Source organism: Canis lupus, chromosome 24 (assembly GCF_048164855.1).
Source record: "Canis lupus baileyi chromosome 24, mCanLup2.hap1, whole genome shotgun sequence".
NCBI lineage: Eukaryota > Metazoa > Chordata > Mammalia > Carnivora > Canidae > Canis > Canis lupus.
In genome coordinates this window covers 52641549-52663567 of record NC_132861.1, presented here as the reverse complement: position 1 = coordinate 52663567, position 22019 = coordinate 52641549, and the positions used below count along the sequence as shown (strand labels likewise).

Sequence of the window (22019 nt, the reverse complement as noted above, 5' to 3'; positions counted from 1 at the left end):
TCATCATCTGAGATTTAGTGAGTTGTAATCACTGACCACAGATCACCATAACAAATAGAACCATAATTTAAAACTTTGAAATAGGGATGCTTGGGTGGCTCAGCAGTTGAGCGTCTTCCTTCAGCTCAGGGCGTGACCCTGGGGCTCGGGATTGAGTCCCACATGGGGTTCCCTGCAGGGAGCCTGCTTCTCCCTCTGCCTCTCTCTTTCTGTGTCTCTCACGAATAAATAAATAAAATCTAAAAAAAATTTTTTTAAATATTGCAGAATTACCAAAAAGTGATACAGAGATACAAAGTGAACAAATGCTATTAGAAAAAATGGCCCCACTGGTCTCACTTGATGCAGGGGTGCCACAAAGCTTCAATTTGTAAAGAACACAGTATCAGTCAAGTGCAATAAATGAGGTCTGCCTGTACATTTACCCAGGTATTTACCATGCAGAGCTCTTCATTCATTTGTATAGTTCTGGATTTTCATCTGGTGCCATTTTTCTTCAGTCTGAGGAATTTCCTTTAATGTTTTTTTTTAAATAAGATATGCTGGTGATGAATAATTGTGTTTTCACTGTTTGAAAAATATCTTAATTTCACCTTAATTTTTGAAAGCTAATTTTCCTGTGTATATGCTACAAGGTTGATAGTGCACTGTCTTTGGGCTTGCATTGTTTCTGATGAGAAGTCTGTTATCATTCTCCTCTCCTGTATATATTGTGTCTTGTTTTCTCCCTCTGGCTGCTTTTCGGATTTTTTTGTTGTTATTGTTACTGGGTTTTCAATACTTTGATTATGATGTGCTTCATGTGATTTTCTTCATGCTTTTCTTGGATATGTGGATTTTAATTTTCATCAAATTTAGAAAACATTTGGCTATTATTTCCTCATTCTTTTTCTGTGCCCCTCTGGCCCCCTCTCTCCCTCTGGAACTCTACAGGTACACACACCAGGCAGACTATGTCCCACAGGTCACTGAAGAGATGGTCTTGGTTGCAGTCTCTCTACCTCCTTTGCTGCTTGTTGGGTTGTTTCTGACTTCAAGTTCACTGATCTTTCCTTCTACAGTGTCTAACCTGTTGTTAGTCTACCCAGTGTATTTTTTAAATTGACATTTTATGTTTTTTAATCTCTCGAAGTTTCTTTTCTTCTCTCTTCTACTTCTCACTGTGTCCTTTTTCCTCAACAGTCTTGAGCACATGGAGCATGTTCACGGTAGATGATTAAACATGCAGATCTGCTAATTTCATCATCTCTGCCATCTGTGTCTATTGATCTATTTTTCTCCTGGATGTGGGTCATATATTCTTGATTCTTAGTACATCTGATAATTTTTGGTTGGGTATTTTGAAGCCCTGGATTCTGTTTTATACCTTTAAATAGTACAGATTTGGTTCTGGTATATGGTTAAATTACTTGGGATTGTTTTGATCCTTTCAGACTTTCCTTTATATTTGTTAGGACAGGTCAGATTAGCCTTTGGTCCAGCATTTATTTATCCATATCAGCAAGATGGTATCCTTGTACCCCAGTACAAGGTGGTACTGAGGACTCTACTCTGCCTTAGCCGTTGGTGTGAGGAGCTCTGCGTGTACTCTGGCTGTAGAGAAGAGAATTATTCCCAGCCTTGTTTGAGTTCCAGGGATTGTGTGACTCAGCACTTCCAGTGGTTCTTTCCTCAGCCTCCTGGATTTCACCCCAACTGTGCTGACTGAAGAGGCCAGGGGTGCCTCTGCAGGTCTTCAGAGCTCCTTGCACTCTGCCCAGTCCTTTTTAGTAACTCCATCCTTTCTGGAATTCTCCCCACGAATGGCAGCTACCAAACTAGACTCTCTGTCTCTGTGACCCAGAGACTCAGAGGAACTGCTGGAGTCTGGACCCCCTTGCTGCATGGTGACCTGGGAACTTCCTACAGGCAGACTTGGGGGCAGTGGTAGAGAGCACTTCATTTCGGTCCCTCCTCCCAGGGGTAGCAGTTCTGTGATGCCTGTTGTCCAGTGGCTGAAAACAGCTGTTTCATATATTTTATCTGGTTTCTTAGTTGTTGATGGTGAGGGAAATTCCCAGAACAGTCAGTCTTTCTTGGCCAGAAGCAGAAGAATGGATACTATTTTTAGAAATTATCTCCAAATTTTGGCCAACTTCCTGTTGAATCTGGTTAGAATGTCAAAACTGGCACCTTGTAATATGAATAATAAGCTTATATTGGGGATGGAAGCGTCAGTTCTGTTGTTTCTTGTTGTTTACTTTCATTTGCCTTCTTCTTCCTGTACAAGATGTGGTTTCTTTGCAAAATCTTTTGAAAACACTAATCTATTTTCTAACATGAGTTTAGTTAAATATACAGATATTTAGATAACAATCTGGGCGAGGTGAACTGTGACCCGTTACAGTGATTTTAAGCAACCAAACAGGTGAGGGTGCTGCTCTCCCCTCCTCCCCTCTGCACTACAGAGCCCACCCTCTCCTTAGGACACGGCCTGGCCTCTGTGTGGCCCTCTGACCAAAGACTAATGGAGGGCACAGCACCCATCTATATCTTACTTATGGGTAAAATTTAATTTCCTTCTTAACTTTTTAAAGTGAAACTAAATCTGACAGCTTGTGTTGAGCATCTCCCTGGGGAGCAGCTGCCCATGCCCTGGACTTTGTTTGCTATCTTGGGCACAGGGGCTGAGCGGTCATGGCAATGTCAGATGTTAACAACCTCAATTTATTCTGTAGGTTATAAAATCTAGTTGGTCTTTTAATTGATCTACCAAGTCATCGCCAACATTTAAAATATGAAATAGAAACTAGCAGAATTCATCACATGTAACAAAAGTCAGTTTTCTTGCCAACTCATGGGCTCGTTCCCTTCCACGGCGAGGGGTCTGCTGTAGGAAAGAGGATGTTAAAAGGCCCAGAATGTCCTGAGCAGGAAGAAGGGCCTTGAGAGTGTGGCCATCTTGCCCGCATCCTATAGATGGAGACAGTAGGAGGCACGCACGGGCGGCAGCTCAGGGGACAGGGCAGCACAGGCAGGGCTGGGGAGACGACCCCCGGGACAGGAGTGGGGCTGAGCTGCTCAGCGAGGGCCAGGGGCCGGGTGACCGCGCCGTCACTGGGGGCTGCGGGCAAGGGCCGGTACCTGTCTCGCAGCGAGCTCCCTCGAAGGGCTCTGTGCACAGGCAGGTGAAGTTCCCCACGAGGTCAACACACGAGCCCCCGTTGAGGCACGGGCCGGAGGCACATTCGTCCACATCTGGGGGCAGCGGAGGCGGGAGCTTGGCTTGAGCCAGCCTCTGACTCCCGGGCACCTTCCCGCCCCCCGGGGCCGGCCCCTCACCCGTCTCGCAGGCCTCGCCCGTGTAGCCAGCCTGGCACAGGCACACTGCCAAGCCCTGCTCTGCCTGGCACCGGCCGCCGTTCTCGCACGCCTTGGCATCGCATGGAGACAGTGCTGTGAGGACAGAGGCGTGGAAGGTGTCGGACCTCCGGCTGGGCCCCTGGGGTCTCCTGCTGATCCCCGCTCGGGAGGGTGTCAGGCTCCGCGGGGCCTGGCCGGCCGCCCCCACCCAGCAGCCCGCGCCCGGCCGCACAGGGTCTGTTTCAGCAGATCCAGGCCGGAAGGGGGCTGTGTGCGCTGGCTGGGGGCGCCGGGGTGAGGGGGATCTTGCTCTCAGCTCCCAGCACAGAGTGCGATTCTGGAGCACTGGCTGCAGGGATTGCTCCCGGCCCAGCAGAGGGATACAGCCTGCGATGGGTCTTGAAGGGGGTGTGGTGTGCAGAGGTGCCGGAGGGCCTGGATGGCCCTGAGGTGACACCGTTGTGGGGGAGGTGACCTGTCTTGCTGCAGGGCTAGGTGAGGTGCAAAGGTACTCAGTCCCCATCAGGTGGGAGTGAGCTGAGGTGGAGCGTGCCTCTGGCCACTTTCACCCAGGATGCTGGCCGCTAGACTCCCTGGTGGCTGCTGGCCCGTGAGCCCCCAGGGGGGTGGGGGGACAGCACATTCCCCAAAACAACTCTCAGTATAGGAGCCGAAGGGATCCTCAGAGCATGTGGCCCTCCCTGGACTCATGGGGGTCAGTGGGAGGAAGGAGAGAGGACGTGTGGAGGTGCTCTGGTGGCCACAGCACCAGGTGACCCCCCTCTCCTGGATCCTGACTCCACCAAAGAGCAGGGTTGGGCACCTGTGGGGAGGAGGTGCTCAAGGTGAGCAGCACACATGTCCCTGCCTGGATGCTGCTGGGTGTCCCTGCTGTTGTGTGGCCTGGGGGCTGAGGTGGTCCTGAGACCAGCGAGCATCGGTGGGGACCTGGGACCTGTCGGTGTCATCATAGTGGCCATGAGGAGCCCAAGGCGCAAGGCTACTGGCTCCAGGCCCAGGTCCTCCTAGGAGCTTCACCGGGCCCAGATGTGTGCAGATACAGTGGAGGCACAACTTTAAAACATTTTTTTGTGGCTAGAAGTCGCTCTTGGAAATGGTTCTTCTAGATTGAGAGACTCCTGTAGGACTGTTATTCTACACACTTGATGGAACGATGTCTCATACATGTTTCTCAACAATGGTTACACATCAGCCAGTGTACCTCGGGGAATGGGCGGGTGTGCGGGGCTCTCTTTGTTGGGCTTCCCTAGCAGCTTCCCACAGTGAGACCGGGCGCAGCGGTGGGGGCCCACCTTTCTCCAGCCAGGGCGAGGAGGCCCAGAGATGTGCTGGCTGAGGGGCAGGTACAGGAGGCTGGGAATCTGCCAGCACTGCTTCCAAAGAGCCATGCTCAGAAGGGGGTACAGAGCGGGGTGCAACTGGAGGGTCTCAGGAAGGACCCCAACCCGTGCCGAGGCTGAGACCCCGGGGGCTGGAGAGAAGCAGCCTCCACTCCTGTTGGGAGCTACTGGGGCTTGGGGTTCAGGCGGCACAGACAGGGTGGGGTGGGGACTGTGCTCTTCGGCACCCTGGAAGCCTCCACATTCCCATCAAGCCAGTCCAGAGCTGAGGGGGCAGTGACGGCCCCAATCGCATGGGGGTGGCTCTCACCCACGTCCCGTGGCCAGGCTGGAACCGGGCACTGGCCTGTTCTAAGGCACCACCCCTGGTCTGAACACCAGGGCCCAGGAGGCCTGAGTGCTGTGGTCAGGGCTCCTGCCACACGCATGAGATGGGCTTTCCTCTAGAGTCTGGGCTCCTGCCCCCATGGGCCTCTCCAGGATCCCACGCCTACTGCCAGGCCCTCTGGATGCGGACCCAGCGTTCCCATGAGGCTGACCACACTCCCCGGTCGGCCGGGACCATTTCGATCTGCCGCCAGTGGGGCCATAGGGCCCGGGCACGTCCTCTTACCTGTCTCACAGGTGGGTCCCCCGAAGCTGGCCGGGCACTGGCAGCTGAAGCTGTTGACGCCATGTGTGCAGGTCCCGCCATTCTGACATGGGTGGGAAGCACATTCGTTCACGTCTGGAAAACAGGGCAGGCTGGGGCCTCAGTGGAGGAAGCCCGGTCGGGCAGGATCTGCCTGGACCCCTCGCTTCCAAGGTGGTCGGCCCAGAAGGGGCAGCTGTAGCACCCGCCCCCGTGCTCACCATCGGGGAGCCACCCGCACCATGGGGACAGAGACCCTTGACCTTGGGCCCTCGGGGCCACCGGCTGTGCCTGCAGTGTAAACTCACCTAGGTGACATCTCCTCCCCGTGAAGCCTGAGAGGCAGGAGCAGGTGTAGGAGGGGTTGCCTGTGACGCAGTCATCAATGCACTTGCCGCCGTTGAGGCAGGGGCGCAGGGCCAGGCACACGGATGCTGTGGGCAGAGGAAGGAGCGCGCCGTCCCTTCCCTCCCCTGACCCCAAGGGCCCGTCTCTGAGGACTGCCGTGCGGTCTGCTGGCAGCCCCACATCCGTGGCCAGCTTCCCATGTCTCCTCGGGTGCCCAGTGTCCCTGCATGTCCTGCGACATTTAGATTCCCGAGCGGTGACTCCGGCTTCCCAAGGAGGGCAGGCTTCCCTAGCGCCCGTCATACCCACAGCACCTTCCTATCCCTTTCATCCGTCAACTTCCACATTTGTCTGAGGAAATAAGACACAGACCCAAGGGTGCCCAGCGCCACAGAAGATGTGGGTGCGCCTCATGGGCAGGACGCCCGCAGACATGGAAGAGGGGGGCCCCGTGGGAACCAGGGGTGGTGGACGGCAGTCTCTCGGACCCTCTTGGGGAGATGCAGTCTGGTCTCAGCGCTGCCACCACCGCTTACGGACACGCACGCCCAGCCGCCCCTCCGGGTGTCCCCGCGTGTAAACCAGGGGCTGGCCTCGGAGCCGTGGGAGTCAGGGTTTCTCACATCCTGGCCTCCTGGCCAGGCAGGGCGTCCAGCAGTGCCCGAGGGCCCCCCAGTGTCCTGCCTGGGCCCTCCAGGACGGGCAGCCCAAGAGCTCAGGCCAGGGCGCCCTGCCCCTCCGGAGAAGTGAGGCCCCTGAAATTTGCAATTAAGCAGCATCAATTGGCAGGTGACTAGAGCACCCCAAGGCCTCGGGTCTCCTGGTACCGGGAGGGCCCCGGGAGATCTGGCGCGGCCTCAGGGGGCAGGGGCCCTCCGGGAAGGACCCTGTGGCCCAGAGCGCCATCAGGGCAGAGGCGCCCTGCTGCATAGCCTTCCACTGACTTGGCCACACGGTCACTCAGCCGGCCGGCGCCTGGCTACACCCTGCAGCGTGAGCCGTTTCTGGACCCGCCTTTCTCAGAAGCTGGGTTTCCAGATGTGGACGCACTGCCTCTGAGGGGCAAACCTACCCTCCCTCCCTGGCATAGCCACTATGGGGGCCCCATCTCCTGGGCCTGCGGTGTGGGGAAGCCGTGGGCCTCCTGGGGGCGTTGTGTGCACCAGTTTGAAGGCCCAGCAGTGCCTCTCCTCCACCCACTCCCCCCAGAAGCCTGGGATAGCGGGAGAAGCACGTCCGCGTGGGAAGGGATCCGCAGGGGACTGGCCAGACCCCCTCCCGGGGATCCTGTGTCCCAGGGGCTCCCAGCCTGCAGCCTTGGTAGGGGGCACGGGCCTGCCCACAGCTACACCCACACCTGCAGCCGCCTGCTCAGACGTGCATGCACACCGCACAGGTGTCTGCTCACAGCAGCCCGCGTCTGCACTCCTGCCTTGATCCTCAACCACAACCAAGTCCCTGGCTGCAGGGACATGACCAGCAACCAGACCTGTCTGCCCGCACAGACGCAATGGTGTCCCCCCCGCCCCCGCACCACCGCCGCCCAGAGTCCAGGTGGGCAGAGCCTGGCCTGGGGCTGCTGGGGGACTTGCATTCTTGGCTGTCCTGCCTGCCACCTTGGGGGAGGCGCAAGTGATTGGCTCCCTGGCTCCCCGGCCGTGGGTCCCGCATTCCCAGAGTGCAGAGTCCATGAGTGGGTGGGCTGGGGTTCCCGGGCACCTCTCACGGAGGCATCACCCCTAGTCCTTGGTGAGCCTTTCCGCCCAGGGAGGGGTGCACGCCTGCCCTCCCTGGCCATCTGGATAGGCTCCGCCCGCTGGCTTGGCTCTCAGGGATTTGGTGAGTCGAGCAGTGGACAAGAGGGCCCTCCCGTGGCCCCGGTCTCCTCGTGGGTGGGAGTGGAGTCCGCAGGACGGTCCCCACACCGTCCTCACTGTGGCCCTTGTGGGGCTGTGGTTAACTCTGCAGAGGGCTAAATCACGCATTTGACCCCCCCCTGCGTTTGCAAGCATGAGGTTTCAGGAGGGTCTGGCTTCCCGCAGGGCCGCACGGCCGGAGGGGCCGGGACCACCCTCCGCCCCATGGACCCGCCCGCCGTGCGCTGTGCCTTCCGAGCCTTCCGCTCCCTCTAGGCGGGTAGATGCCCCGGCTAGACCAGCTAGGAGACAAGCGCCAAATCCCACGGAGCAGCACCACTTGGCAAATGGGGGGAAAGGGTGAAAAGGGCTCCTGCCTTCCAGGTGGTCCCAGGGACACTGGAGACTGGACGGCAGCCCCGCCCCAGCCCCCCGCCCCGATGCAGGTGGGAGAGAATGAGCGGAGGGCGTCCACGCCTGGCCCCGAGGAGGGGTGCCCCGGCTCTTCCGCCTTGCGCCCCGAACCTTGGTCTCCCGCAGATTCCTCAACAGAGCTGGGGCCCCAAAGCCTCCCCGGGAAGAGGCGGGGCTGGGGGCGAGCCGGTATCTGGCCAGGTTCATGGCTGGGGGAGAGGGGTCGGGAGGCCTTGCCCTCCTGGCCAGCAGCCTGCCCGCTCCCAGCGTCCCTGCAGCCCCAGCAGTGCCCAGCCCCGGCCTCCCGCCCCCAGGGTCCGCCCCCTCTCGTCATGCCACCCCAGCCCCCACAGCGCTGAGCCGCTGGCTCCATCCTCTTACTTGTATGGCTGCAGCCCCCCACGCGCACCTGGGCATCATCGATTCTGAACGCCCAGCGCCCGGGCACGCCCACGTTGGTGGTGGTTTCCACATCGGCCATGTCCGCCGTGCGGGAGCCGGGGATGCTGAAGTAGCGCCTCCCGTCACCCGCATTGAAGCCGGCCTGGGGGTGGGGAGAGTGGGGGCAGGTCGGGCTGGTTTGCAGGTCTCGCTAAATTTCCGGAGACCTGCCTCCCCCGCGGTGGCCAGGTGGAAGAGGTCATGTGGATGTCAGCCTTGTAACCCCGGAGCTTCACAGGTTTGGGGGCATCTGTACCACCCTCCCCGTTGGCCCTGACCTGATCAGCAACCTCCCAGCCAGGACCTGACCCCAGCCAGCCATTCCTCCAGCCACCCACCTTGTTGGACCCTGGCATGCTCCCCTCACACACACCTGCAGGGGCTCACCCCCCAATCTCTTGGCTCCCAGGGGGACCAGGGGCAGGTGTGTGAGCTCAGAAGAAAGTGGACGGCTAGGAAGGAGACGGGGGCATTCCCATCACGAGGGAGCACTCGCTGGCCACGGTCCCATGGGCCACAGGCCAGGCCAGACCCCAGGATGGTTAGCACGCACAGAGCCAGGGGCCCTTCTGGCTCGGCTGCAGCTGGCCCCGGGAGGACAGGGCAGTGTGGGTCAGGACAAAGGTGCCTCTGACCTGAGGATGTTTCTGTGAGTCTGGCCTGGGACTGGCATCAGAACACTTCACACTGGCCTCTGCAGAGTCGGGGGGGGGTCTCCCTGCCTGATGAGCTCATGACAGTTGTGGCAGTGGGGAGCCGGGCCCCTACCTGGGCTGCGATGCCCCCCAGGCCAGTGGAGTCGCCCCCACTGCTGGCGTGTGTGCCCGTGGTCCACGTGATGGACTCATAGTTGAAGATGGTGAAGGAGAACTTGCCGTCCGTGATAAGCACGGTCTGGAACGTGTTGACCTGCCAAGGAGGGAGGCCTGAACAGGGTTCTGCGCTCGCTCGTCCGTGCTGCAAGGGCCTGCCCCCTTCAGCACGGTCCACATCCCCTGGCCCCTCCTCTGTCTTCCCAACTGGATGGCCAGCCATCTGCCACTGAGCCGATGGCCTTGACCTCATGCCCCACTGTCCCTAGTGCCTGAGGCCCCGGCACAGGCCAGGACCCCTGACAGCTGTCACCTGGTGAGATATGCTGAAGGGCCCTGAGGACCCACGGACGCCAGGGACACAGGGCTTAGTGCTTACTGGGTCAGATCCACAAAACTGTCCCGTGTGAAACAAAAAATGTAAAGAAGGAAAGATAAAACGAGGAAACAAGGAAAAGCAGTTTTAGTGAATTTTGTTTTTCATGTTGTCATCTTCCATGAAGATGTTATTGAGTAGTGTACGTATGAGACGTCATTTCAGATTGAGCAAAGGGTGGGATCGTTTAAGAAGTGATCTCGGGACAAACAGGAAACTGAAAAAGAATAAAATTAGAGCGTTCCATCACTCGTGAAAAGAAATCCCGCATCAAGTAAGTTTGTGAATGGCACCATCAGAGCCATAGAGGAAGAAGACCTAAGGGGGCTGTAGAGATGCTTCGATCGAGGAAGGGCTTTAAGCGTGACATTTGTTAACTGCAAAAGCCAAGAAGGAGATTTATATACTTGACTACAGAAACTTCTGCACGTAAAAAAGTGCCGTGAGGTCAAACTGCACGGCCAACAGCAAAGTGGAGACGGTACTTATGACCCAGGCGGCAGTTGGAGCTGTTGGTATCCTTAATTCAAGCGGAACTTCTACAGGTCGGCAGGAGCAAGACGGAAGAGATGACGGGGGTTGGCCGAGGTGATGGGAACAGACGCATCACAGCAGGGTGCAGCCGGCGACCACAGAGGACAGCAGCGCTGGCCACCAAGGAGGCGGAAGGACGGAGAGGAGCCTCCCTGTGTGCGCAGCGGCGGCAGGGGAGGAGCACACGGTAGGGCCAAGCCAGAGCCCTGCAGGCAGCGGGGCCTCCCCCCGGAGCCCCGGCCCGGGCACGGCCCCCAGCTGGCGAGGCCCCGCAGTGCCCACCCCTGGGCGCCCTGCCGTGGGTGCCGCCCACCCCTGGGCTGGCCTGCAGGTGTTCACGGTGGGACACCATTGGCTCTGCCCTTTACTTATTTAGCAGTGAACCACAGGGAGACTGAGGGCGCCCCTTGGGGGGCAAACCTGGAGCTCCCGGTCTGGAGACAGCCGGACGCCGGGGCCCTGAGGCGGGCTGATGGGACCGCCGAGCGGCGGGGAGGTGCGCTGGTGGGGGTCCAGCGTGCGGGGAGGAGCTTCACCCTCCCTCCCCGGGGGGCCTGCTCCGAGGCGCTGTGGGGAGGAGGCCCTTCCCGGCCTCCCCTCCCACCGTACGGACCAGCTTCCAGCCCAGACTCACGAGTGGGTCCCCGTCCGGGGGTTCCCATGTCGCCCGGATAAGCATTTTGCAGCCCACATCTCGGGGCCTGCGGACAGGCGTTAGGGTTTCCTCCGTGGGCGGAGGGGAAGGAAATACCCAGGTGGCCGCAGAGGCCAGAGTGGCTTCTAGGGTGATGAACAAGAAGGCAGAAGACGAGGGAGGTGCTTCACGGCAGCGATCTGTCGGCAGCCGCCTTACCCAGTCTCTCTCTCTGTTACCAGCATGTTTTTCTTACAACTTGACGATAAGAAAAACAAAACTGACAAACTATCTGTGGGCTACGCACGAATAGTTCACCAGCGGAAACATGCATTCGTCGCAGTGTTTACAGAAGAAGCCCGTCTTTCCCTGTTCTTTCCCTAGCCACCGCCTTCCTCCTTTTAAGAACTTCCACAGTGCACGCCCGGCCGGCCGGAGGGCTGCCTCGCTGGCTGGCGCTGTCCCTCTCATCTAGGCTGCTGGAGGACCCAGGCTTGGCGAGCCACCCGCACCGATTTCCTCGGCCGTCACTGCCGGGGACCCCGGCCGCACCTGCGATGCCCGCGGGGCGCTCGCACCCCTACCCCTGCATCAAGGCCTCACCTGCCCCACCCGCTGCCCAGCCCTGTGCATGGCCGGGAACGCAGGCCCTGCCCTCGGCCGCTCTGCCTCTCCCCTGTGACCCCGAGGGCACACTTGACACATCTGTCCCTCAGGGCTGCTCTGAGCCACCACAGTCCTCCAGCTCCAGGGCCCCATGTGGCTGAACTGCCACCCTCTGGCTGGCACAGCAGCCTCAGGGAGAGTTCCTCCCCCTGCTTCTTCTGTGTATGGGGAGTGTGCCCCAAGGGAGAGATGTGTCCCCAGTGCCTTTGTTGTTTGGTGTTATCGCAGAATGAAGGATAAAGCAAATGGTTTCCAGGAGGGCTGGGGAAGGTCAAGGCTCTGTCGTCCTCCAACCTGCCTCCGTGACCCTGGGAGAGTGACCCCCATCCCTGAGCAGTTTTTCCTCTCAGGCATGGACCAGTGGTTACGTCTGACCCCCCTCAGCAAGGTGGGGCCACTTTGGGAAGACTCTGGGCCCAGGTGGACACCCTCCCTGCCCCAGGACGAAAAACTCACAGGGGAAGAGGCGCTGCCTCCAAAGAAGGTCACGCGGTACCAGGTGGCTATGAAAACCCAGGTAGCAGAGAAGTCCGGGAGCTCAGGGAAGTATCGCCTGACATCCTCTGTGGCTCTGCGCAGCGTAGCCGGGTCAGTGGCCTCCCGGTAGTACACGTCACCCGCACGTCGATTGTCCACATCTGCCCAGAAGGCTGCCACCACGCAGCGGTCCTTGGCGATGGGAAAGGCCACTGGGGTAAACTGAGAGACCTCCTTCAGGAAGGAGATGATCCCGTTATTGTTCACCTGTCAGAAAGTCAGAGAGGGGACCTCTGGGCACCTAGGGGTGGCAGGTGGGCCCGGTGGCCTCCCCTGCCTGACCCACCAGGCACCCCCTCCAAGGGGAGCTGGACTTGAGCGGGGCATCCCCAGGATGGCCGGACAGTTCCTGGCCCTTGATATAGGACGCCTGGGCCTGCTCCATCCCCTTGAAGACAGGCTGTGTGCCCAGGGGACAGGCTCTGACCTGTTTGCTGCACCTGATGCCCTGCAGAGTGCCCAGACCTGGGGTCGGGCACGTGGGGTACTCAGGGCCTGGGTCCCACTTTAATCAGGGACCTTGGGAGAGCACAGCGGAGTCCTAGCCTCCGAGCCAGCTCTGGACAGGTGAGTAGGCAGCATGTGAGGAGGTAGTGCCCAAAAAGCAGAGCTGGGGATGGGCAGGAGCCAGTGTGGCCAGAAGAGGCTGGAAGGGCCTTGGTGGCTGGGCTGGGGGGCCGGTGCTCAGGACTCCAGACAGTGAGGAGCCCCAGCAGGCTCCTGAGCAGAAGAAGGGGAGCAGCATCTCTGTGGTAAGACGGAACTGATCCCAGTGCTGATTCCTGCCACCCAGTTAGCTGTGCAACCATGAGGCAGGTTAGCCTTGCCTCTCTGTGCTCTGGATTTTTACCTATGAGATGGTGATAACACAAGTTCTGGACTAGGTTTAAGGTGGCTCCCAATGGGTAGTTTTCCAAGGTTCCAGGCAGAAGCAAAGAAAACCCTCTCTGGTGGAAGATGGCATCATCTTAGGCCTCAAGCCATTTGTATAAATAATTTTTCAAATACAAAACCCAAGACACAGTCAAATCAGGCACACAAGGAAGCAAGATGCCACCAAGAATAAGCAATGAGAGAAACACCAGATATCAGAATTATCAGACAAAGACTATATAATAGCCAAGTTTACCGTGTTCCAAGAAAATGCAAGCTTTAAATTTTGTCAGAATAGGGATCCCTGGGTGGCGCAGCGGTTTAGCGCCTGCCTTTGGCCCAGGGCGCGATCCTGGAGACCCGGGATCGAATCCCACATCGGGCTCCCGGTGCATGGAGCCTGTTTCTCCCTCTGCCTGTGTCTCTGCCTCTCTCGCTCTCTCTGTGTGACTATCATAAATAAATAAAAATTAAAAAAAAAAAATAAATAAATTTTGTCAGAATAGTCAAAATAATGTTGGAAAAGAGGAACAGAAGTGGAAGACTTATACTTCCTGTTTCAAAACTTAGCACAAAGCTATAGTAGTCAAAACAGTGCGGCACTGGCATAGATAGAAAGATAGAATAGGATGCCTAGAAGTAAACCATCACAAATATGGTCAAATGATTGTTATCAAGAGTGTCAAGACCAATAGAGATAAGACAGTCTTTTCAACACATGGTGCTGGGAAAAACGGATATCTACATGTAAAAGATGAAGTTGGACTTTTACCTAACAGCATATACAAAAATTAAATATAAAAGGGTTGAAGGCCTAAACATGAAAACATAGGCTAAAAGCTTCATGACATTGGCTTTGGCAGTAATTTCTTGGATACAACACCAATGGTGCAGACAACAACAACAAAAAACCCAGGAAAACTGGAGTTCATAAAAATTAAAAAGTATTTTTTGCATCAAAAGACACTATCAGCAGAATAAAAGGCAACCCACAGAGTGGGAGAAAATATTTGCAAATCATTAGGCTAATAAGGGATTAATATCCTAAATATATAGAGAACTCCCACAACTCAACAACAACAAGGACCTGATTTAAAATGGGTAAAAGTCTTCAATAAACGTTTTCCAGAGAAGATATACCAATGGCCAATAAGCCCGTGAAAAGATGCTCAACATAACTAATCACTAGGGAAATGCAAACCCAAGCCACAGTGAGCTCCACTTCACACCCATCAGGAGATGGCTACTATCAAAAAACAGAAAAGAACAAGTGTAGGCAAGGATATGGAAAAACTGGAACCTTCGTGCACTGCTGATAGAAATGCAGAATGGGACAGTCATTGAGAACAGTTGGCAGTTTCTCAAAAGATTGCAAAGAGAATTACCATATGATCCAGAAATTCTACTTCTGGGTATATGTCTGTATTCGTCTGCTAGGACTGCCTTAACAAAATATCAGGCTGAGTGGCTTAAACAACAAATTTGTGTTCTTGTAGTTCTAGAGCTAGACATCCAAGATGAAGGGGCCATCAGAGTTGGTTTCTAGTGAGGCCTCTCTTGGCTTGTAGATGGCTTCCTCCTTGCTGTGTCTCCACGTGGCCTTTCCTCTGTGCGCACATGAAGAGGGAGAGAGCTCCCTGGTGTTTCTGTCTCTTATTATCAGATTAAGGCCCCACCACTATAACCTCATATAATTTAATTACCTCCATAAAGACTCTATCTCCAAATACAATCACAGTGTGTGGGGGGGTAGGAATTCAAAAGATGAATTTTGGGTGGCAACACAATTCATCCACAGCAATATCCAAAAGTAATTGAAGGCAGGGTCTTCAACAGATATTTGTACACCCATATTCATAGCAGCATTATGCATGACAGCCCAAAGGTAGAAGCAACCCAAGTTCCACTAGTATATGAATGAGTAAGCAAATGTGGTCTCTCTACAATGGAGTATGATTCAGCCTTAAAAAAAGAAATTCTGACATGTGCTACAACATGGATGAACCCTGAGAACATTATGCTCAGTGAAATAAGCCAGTCACAAAGAGACTAATGCTGTGATTTCACTTATATGAGGGACCTAGAGTAGTCATATTCACAGAGAGTAGAATGGGAGTGGCCAGAGGCTGGGGGCAGAGAACGCGGGGGCATCTGATGGGGATAGAATTTCAGTTTTACCAGATAAAAGGAGTCTGGAGGTGGACGATGGTGATGACTGCACAACATGAATGTCCTTAATACCACTGAACTGTACATTTAAAAATGGTTAAGGAGGTAATTTTTATATTATGTGTATTGTTCATTAAAAAAGTGATTTAAAAAAGGGCTGGGGGCTTCTGCCTGGCTGGCTCAGTTAGTAGAGCATGCAACTCTTGATCTCGGGGTCATGAGTTCGAGCCCCATGTTGGGTGTGGAGGTTACTTTAAATAAGTATTTTTTACAAAAGGGCTGGGATAAAAAAATCACCAGGGATGGAAATTATCTTTTAAAAAAACATTTTAAAGAACTAGATAGAAATTCTAGCACTTAAACTAACAGCAAATTAAGAACTAAATAGGGATCCCCAGGTGACTCAGTGGTTTAGCGCCTGCCTTTGGCCCAGGGCATGATCCTGGAGTCCCGGGATCATGTCCCACGTCGAGCTCCCTGCATGGAGCCTGCTTCTCCCTCTGCCTGTGTCTCTCCTCTCTCTCTCTGTGTCTCTCATGAATAAATAAATAAATAAATCTTTAGAAAAAAAAAAAGGGGGATCCCTGGGTGGCGCAGCGGTTTGGCGCCTGCCTTTGGCCCGGGGCGTGATCCTGGAGACCCGGGATCGAATCCCACATCGGGCTCCCGGTGCATGGAGCCTGCTTCTCCCTCTGCCTGTGTATCTGCCTCTCTGTCTCTCTCTGTGTGACTATCATGAATAAATAAATAAAATCTTTAAAAAAAGAAAAAAAAAAGAACTAAGTAGATTTAAGAGCAGATTTGAAGCAATTGAAGAAAGAATTAGTGAACTGGAAGAGAGGTCAGAAGAAACTGTCTGGAATTTAGAGCAGAGGCAGAAAGATGGAGAGTAGAGAAGAAAAAATAAGACTTATGTGAAGCAGTAGGATGGTCAAATAAATGTATGGTTTGGCTTACCAGAGGGTAAGGAGCTACAAAGGCAATGACTGAGAATTTCTAGAACTGATGAAAGACACTAGGCTACATGTTCAACAGTCCCAGTGATTCCCTAGCTGGAAAAATAAAACAACAAATGACTGTTGGAAATAAAAACAAAACAAAAACAAAAAAACAAAACAAAACAAAAAACAATGACAAGGAGACAATTGTAAAAGGAGAAAACATATAAATTACCATCAGGGGCTTTACAAGTGAAGTGACAGTGGATTTTTCACGAGCAGTGATGGGAACTAGTAAACAGTGGGGTCATCTCTTTAATATGCTGATCTTAAGAAAATAATTGCTAACACAATCTTATACCGAGATAAAGTATCTTTTATTACTGGAGGCAAAATAAAGATAATTCAGATAAATAATAAGTAAATAGTAACTAAATAGCAGACACATATGAAAGAAATTCAAGTCAAAGGGAAACTTAAAGTCAGAGATGCAAGAAGGAAAACGGGGCAAGGAAGGTGATATTGACTCAATGTCTGTGTCTCCCCAAAATTCTTATGTTGAAATCTGACCTCCACTGTGATGTCATTAGGAAGTGGGACCTGTGGGAGGAGATTAGGTCATGAGGGTGGAGCCCCCATGGAGGAGATTACAAAAGAGAGCCCAGAGAGCTCTCTCTGTCCTTCTGATGTGTGAGGACACAGCATAGAGATGGCTATTAACCAGGAAGTGGTTCTTCACCAGACACTAAATCTGCCAGCCCCTTGATCTTGGATTTCCCAGCCTTCAGAACTGTGAGAAATAAATGTTTGTTGTTTAAACCACCCAGTCGATGGCAGATTAAAACAGAAGTTATGAGAATAAATCTAAATGAACATTGACTCTATAAGGGAATAATATAAATAAAACTTTGTGTAATTGTATAAAAAAATCTCTGGAATTAAAATTCCTGATAATAGTCTATAAATTGGGAGAGTATTAAAGTGTTTCAAACTCACTGTAGTTTCCAGGAAAAGGATGAAGGCATTAGTTAACTTATTAGTGAATATTGTACTACCTAGGCTAGTCACCAAAAGAATAGAAACAGTGTATATAGTTCTAACTGATAGAGAGGATGTGAGTGGATGAATAGAATACTTGACATATAAGATGTCAAAAAAGGGGAGAGAAGGAAATATAAAGCACGTGGAACAAATAGCAGGGAAGGTGGTAGATTGAAACAAACTCCATCAGTAATGGATTAACTGAAAATGAATTAGGTGTTCCAGTTGAAATATATACTATCCAAATACCAACCAAAGGAAGCCTATAGTTTATAGTCGTATTATTATCAAGCAAAATAGATCATAAGCCAAAAAGTATAGCTAGAGACAAAGAGGACCACTTCATAACTGTTTAATAATAAATAATAAACAATTTTGCATTTTTATATATCTATTAAGGTTTCAACATATATAAGTGAAACACTGACAAAAGGAAATAGGTCAATTCATAATCATAATGGAACATTTTAACATACCTTTTCTAGTAAAATAGATTAGGCAGACAAAATAATCTGTCAGAATACAGAAAAGTTGAGCAATGCAACTAATGAGTGACCTAATAACACAAATAGAATATTATTTTAAAAATTTACCATATGCTGACCACATAGCAAGTGTCAACAAATTTCAAATGATTGCAAAAAATACAGAGTTTGTTCTCTGGCCACAGTGCAATTATACTAAACATGTTTACCCTCAAAAGGTAGGAGATTTCTATGTTTATAGAAATTAAGAAATGTAAGTAACTTTGGACTGAAAGACAAGTGCTATTTAGCAAACACTTGTGAGGGTATGGTACAAGCAGAACTTAAATGGGAATTTGTAAACTTTGTGTGCTTGTCTTAGGATGTATACTTAGTGAATAAACCCAAAATTTAGTAAATAATCCACATACAGTAAATAAACTGAAAAGGAAAAAAAAGAACAGGGGAAGAGAAAAATAAAAAATTAAGAGCACAAGTTAATGAACTAGAAAACAAACACTGAAAAAGACAAACTAAACCCAAAACTTGGCTTGTTTAACCTGCTAGTAAAATAGATAAATTTCTGGTGGAATTGGTTAAGTAAGTAAGAGAAGGTATCAGTTGCTACCATCAGGACTGAGAAAGAAAATATAACTTCATACTCTGACACTGTCAAAAAAGATAAGAGGATATTATAAGTGCCTTTATAATAACTGTAAATTCAAAATTTTATTTATTTTTATTTTTTTAAAGATTTTATTTATTTATTCATAGAGACAGAGAGAGAGAGGCAGAGGGAGAAGCGGGCATCATACAGAGAGCCCCACACGGGACCCGATCCAGGGTCTCCAGGATCACGTTCTGGGCTGCAGGCGGCGCTAAACCGCTGCGCCACTGGGGCTGACCCATAAATTCAAAATTTTAGACGAAATGGAAAAATTTATAGAAAAATGCAGCTTACCAAAAATAGAGGAGGAAGGGATATTAGCCTAGCAGAGTAATGATGTTCTGGAAGAGGAAGGACAAGGGTTTCCATGGACTGGGTCGGAGGAAACTGAGAAGACTCCCCAGGATCCTGGCAGATGATGTCCTCCACAAGTGGGGTGTTGGGTGAGTAGGGGGTGGGAAGTGAAGGTGCCCACTGTTTTACTATTAATAGAAGATGAACAGTGAGCCGTAGGCTTGAAACAAACCATCTTATCATAGCTGTGGTTGTTGTTAGCATGACTATGGGCAGCAGCCCTCTAGGGCCGGTGAAAAAGCAGAAGGGCCCTGATGCCTGCCTGAGTCAAAAGATTCCCAAAGCTGAAATAAATCAATGATTCCAGCAATGAAAATTCAGAGTTTTGGGGGGGGGGAGTTTATTTTTTTTGTTGAGGATTTAGTTTTGAGGGGACCCGAAACACTGAAAGTCCATTTGGTTGAGCTGGGTGAGTGGCAAATGCAAAGCCTTGCTTATTGGTGCAGTCACTTCTGCTGTGTCCTTGTATCCTTGCTTCCTCTTCCATCCTGACTTCAGCTGCTTTAAGAAAAAAGCCAAGTGTGGCAGGGGACTTGAGAGAGGGGAAGGACTCAAACTTTTACAGCCCTGTTGGTTACAGGTCCCCGGTTCTTTAGGGGAAGGTGGTGCCAGGTGCAGAGGTGGCTGAAGGCTCAGAGGGCCGTGGGGCGAAACCTTGGTGATGTTTACGCAACAGAAAGAAAGGGGTCCCAGGAAAATTAAACGACATCCATTCTGGAAAGGAAGCAAAGCTGCCTCTGTTTCAGATGATATGACCTATTAAATAGAAAATACCAAGGAATCCACTAAAAGAACTATTTGGATCGATCAGTGATTTCAGCAGGTTACAGAACACAAGATAAATATAGAAGTATTAATTGTATTTCTATACGGTACCATGAATGACCCAAAATGAAATTGAGAAAACGATTCCATTTGTAGTGGCATCCGAAGTGAATAAAATACTTATGCATTAATTTAACCAAGGAGGCACAAGACTTGTACACTAAAAACTACAAAATAGGGCTGTTGGGGTGGCTCAGCCAGTTACGTGTCTGCCTTCAGGTCAGGTCATGATGATGAAGTGCTGCATTAGGTTCAGCTCAGCCGGGAGCCTGCTTCTCCCTCTTCCCTATGCTTGTGCTCTCTCTCTCTCTTTCAAGTAAGTAAATAAATAAAATCTTAAAAAACAACAACAACAAAAAAAAAACTACAAAATATTGTTGAAAGAAATTAAGACCTAAATAAATGGAAAAATAGCTCATACTCACGAACCAGATACCATAACACTGGTAATGTTGTTAAGGTGGCATTATTCTCAACTGACTCATAAAAATCAATGTCTTACATAGGAGCAGCAAACAAGGGGCATTTGAAATCAAAAACAAATCTGTTGATGGTAGTACTCCCCAAAGTGAAATACTTAGCTACACTTAATGGAATCTGTACAAAAATCTATACAAAACTCCGATGAAAAAGACCTGAGAAAAACTAAATAATGGAGAGCTATTTCATGGCTGTGGATAAGAAGACTCGATGTGTCCAAATGTCAGTTCTACTTGGTCTATTTATTCAGCGCAATCTCAATCAAAATACCCGCAAAGGTCTTGTGGAGATCAACCAAATGATTCTGAAGTTTACCTGGAGAGGCAAAAGGCCCAGAAGAGCCAACACGATATCGAAGGAGAACAACATTAGAGGACTTACACTACCTGACTTCAGGACTCAGTATAAAGCTACAGTAATCAAGACAGTGTGGCACTGGTGATCGAAGAGACGAATAGGCCAATGGAACGGAACAGGGAGCCCAGGAGTGGACCCCCATCAATATAGTCAACCGGGGACACCTGGGGGCTCACCGGTTGAGCATGTGCCTTTTGCTCAGGTCGTGACCCCGGGATCCTGGGATCGAGTCCCGCATCGGGCTCCCTGGATGGAGCCTGCTTCTCCCTCTGCCTGTGTCTGCCTCTCTCTCAGTCTCTCATGGATAAATAAAATCTTAAAAAAAAATACAGTCAACTGGTCTTTGACAAAGGAACAAAGGCAGTACAATGGAGCAAAGCAAATCTTCTCAACAAATGATACTGCCACAACTGGGCATCTACACACACACACACACACACACACACACAGTGGATCACAGACCTTACTCTCCTCACAAAATTTAACTCAAAATAGATCATAGGCCCAAATGCAAAGCACAAAGCCTTAAAACTCTCACAGGTTTACATAAGAGAAATCTAAATGACCTTGAGTTTGGTGAAGACTTTTTATTTTTTATTTTTTTAAAGATTTTATTCATTTATTCATGATAGAGAGAGAGAGAGAGAGAGGCAGAGACACAGGCAGAGGGAGAAGCAGGCTCCATGCCAGGGAGCCTGACGCGGGACTCGATCCCAGGACTCCAGGATTGCGCCCTGGGCCAAAGGCAGGCGCCAAACCGCTGAGCCACCCAGGGATCCCCCGGTGAAGACTTTTTAGATATAACACCACAGGCATGATCCATGAAAGAAATAGCTGATTAACTGGGCTTTGCCGAAATTAAAAACTTCTGCTCTGTGAAAGATAGTATCTAAGAGATTGAGAAGACAAATCACAAAATGGACTTACGGGGTGAGAAAATATCTGCAAAGGGCATATCTGATAAAGATTATTGTCCCAAAATATGCAAAGAACTCTTAAAACTCAATGATAACAACAAAACAACCTGATCAAAATATGGGCCAAAGACCTTAGCAGACGCCTCACCCAAGAATATATACAGATGTCAAATAAGCACATGAAGAGATGCTCCACATCATAGGTTACCAGGGAAATTCAAATTTATTTTATATATATATTTTAAATATTTTATTTACTTACTCATGAGAGACACACAGAGGGAGGCAGAGACACAGGCAGAAGGAGAAGCAGGCTCCCTGCAGAGAGCCCGATGTGGGGCTTGATCCCAGGACCCTGGGATCATGACCTGAGCCAGAGGCAGACACTCAACCAGTGAGCCATCCAACCGCCCCAGGAAATTCAAATTTTAAAAATGAGATACCACTATACCTCTATTAGAATGGCCAAAATCCAGAACACTGACACTATCAAATGTGGCTGAGGATGCGGAACAACAGGAACTCTCATTCATGGCTGGTGAGAATGCAAAATGGCACAGCCACCTTGGAAGACAGTTTGACAGTTTCTCAGAAAATAAAACATACTCTTCTAGGATCCAGCAATTGCACTTCTTAGTATTTAACTAAAGGAGTTGAAAACATGTCCATAGAGAAGCGTGCCACACTGATGCTTATAGCAACGTCATTCACGATTGCCCAAACTTGGAGATAAGCAAGGTGTCCTTCAGTGGGTGAATGGGTAAACTGTGGTCCTTCCAGACGGTGGAATATTAGTCAGTGTTAAAACGAAATGAGCTTTCAAGTCGTGAAAAGAAATGGAAAAACTGGAAGCCAATCTGAAAGGTCTATACATTGTGTGATGCCAACTCTATGATGTTCTGGAAAAGGCAACACTATGGAGACAGTGAAAAGATCAGTGGTTGCCAGGAGTGAGGCGGGGGTGGGGGGTGGGAGGGATGAA

General features: G+C 51.1%; 1 protein-coding gene across 9 annotated transcripts in view; it reads right to left on the bottom strand.

Annotated features, from left to right (window-relative positions):
• Positions 1 to 22019, bottom strand: part of SNED1 (sushi, nidogen and EGF like domains 1) — a 92584-nt gene that overhangs the window by 56254 nt on the left and 14311 nt on the right. For 8 of the 9 annotated variants that reach the window (XR_012016872.1, XR_012016873.1, XR_012016874.1 and 5 more), the window contains exons 2-8: positions 11872 to 12159; positions 9162 to 9302; positions 8334 to 8496; positions 5643 to 5768; positions 5317 to 5430; positions 3322 to 3435; positions 3124 to 3237 (exon numbers count right to left, since the gene is read on the bottom strand). Coding sequence is in view for 5 of the 9 variants with exons in the window: in XM_072797024.1 (XP_072653125.1) it covers positions 3124 to 3237; positions 3322 to 3435; positions 5317 to 5430; positions 5643 to 5768; positions 8334 to 8496; positions 9162 to 9302; positions 11872 to 12159 (1060 nt within the window). In the remaining 4 variants the exon portion in view is untranslated. Of the gene's footprint in view, positions 1 to 3123; positions 3238 to 3321; positions 3436 to 5316; positions 5431 to 5642; positions 5769 to 8333; positions 8497 to 8766; positions 8846 to 9161; positions 9303 to 11871; positions 12160 to 22019 lie in introns of those variants that run through there. The other variant, XR_012016875.1, reaches the window with a different exon arrangement.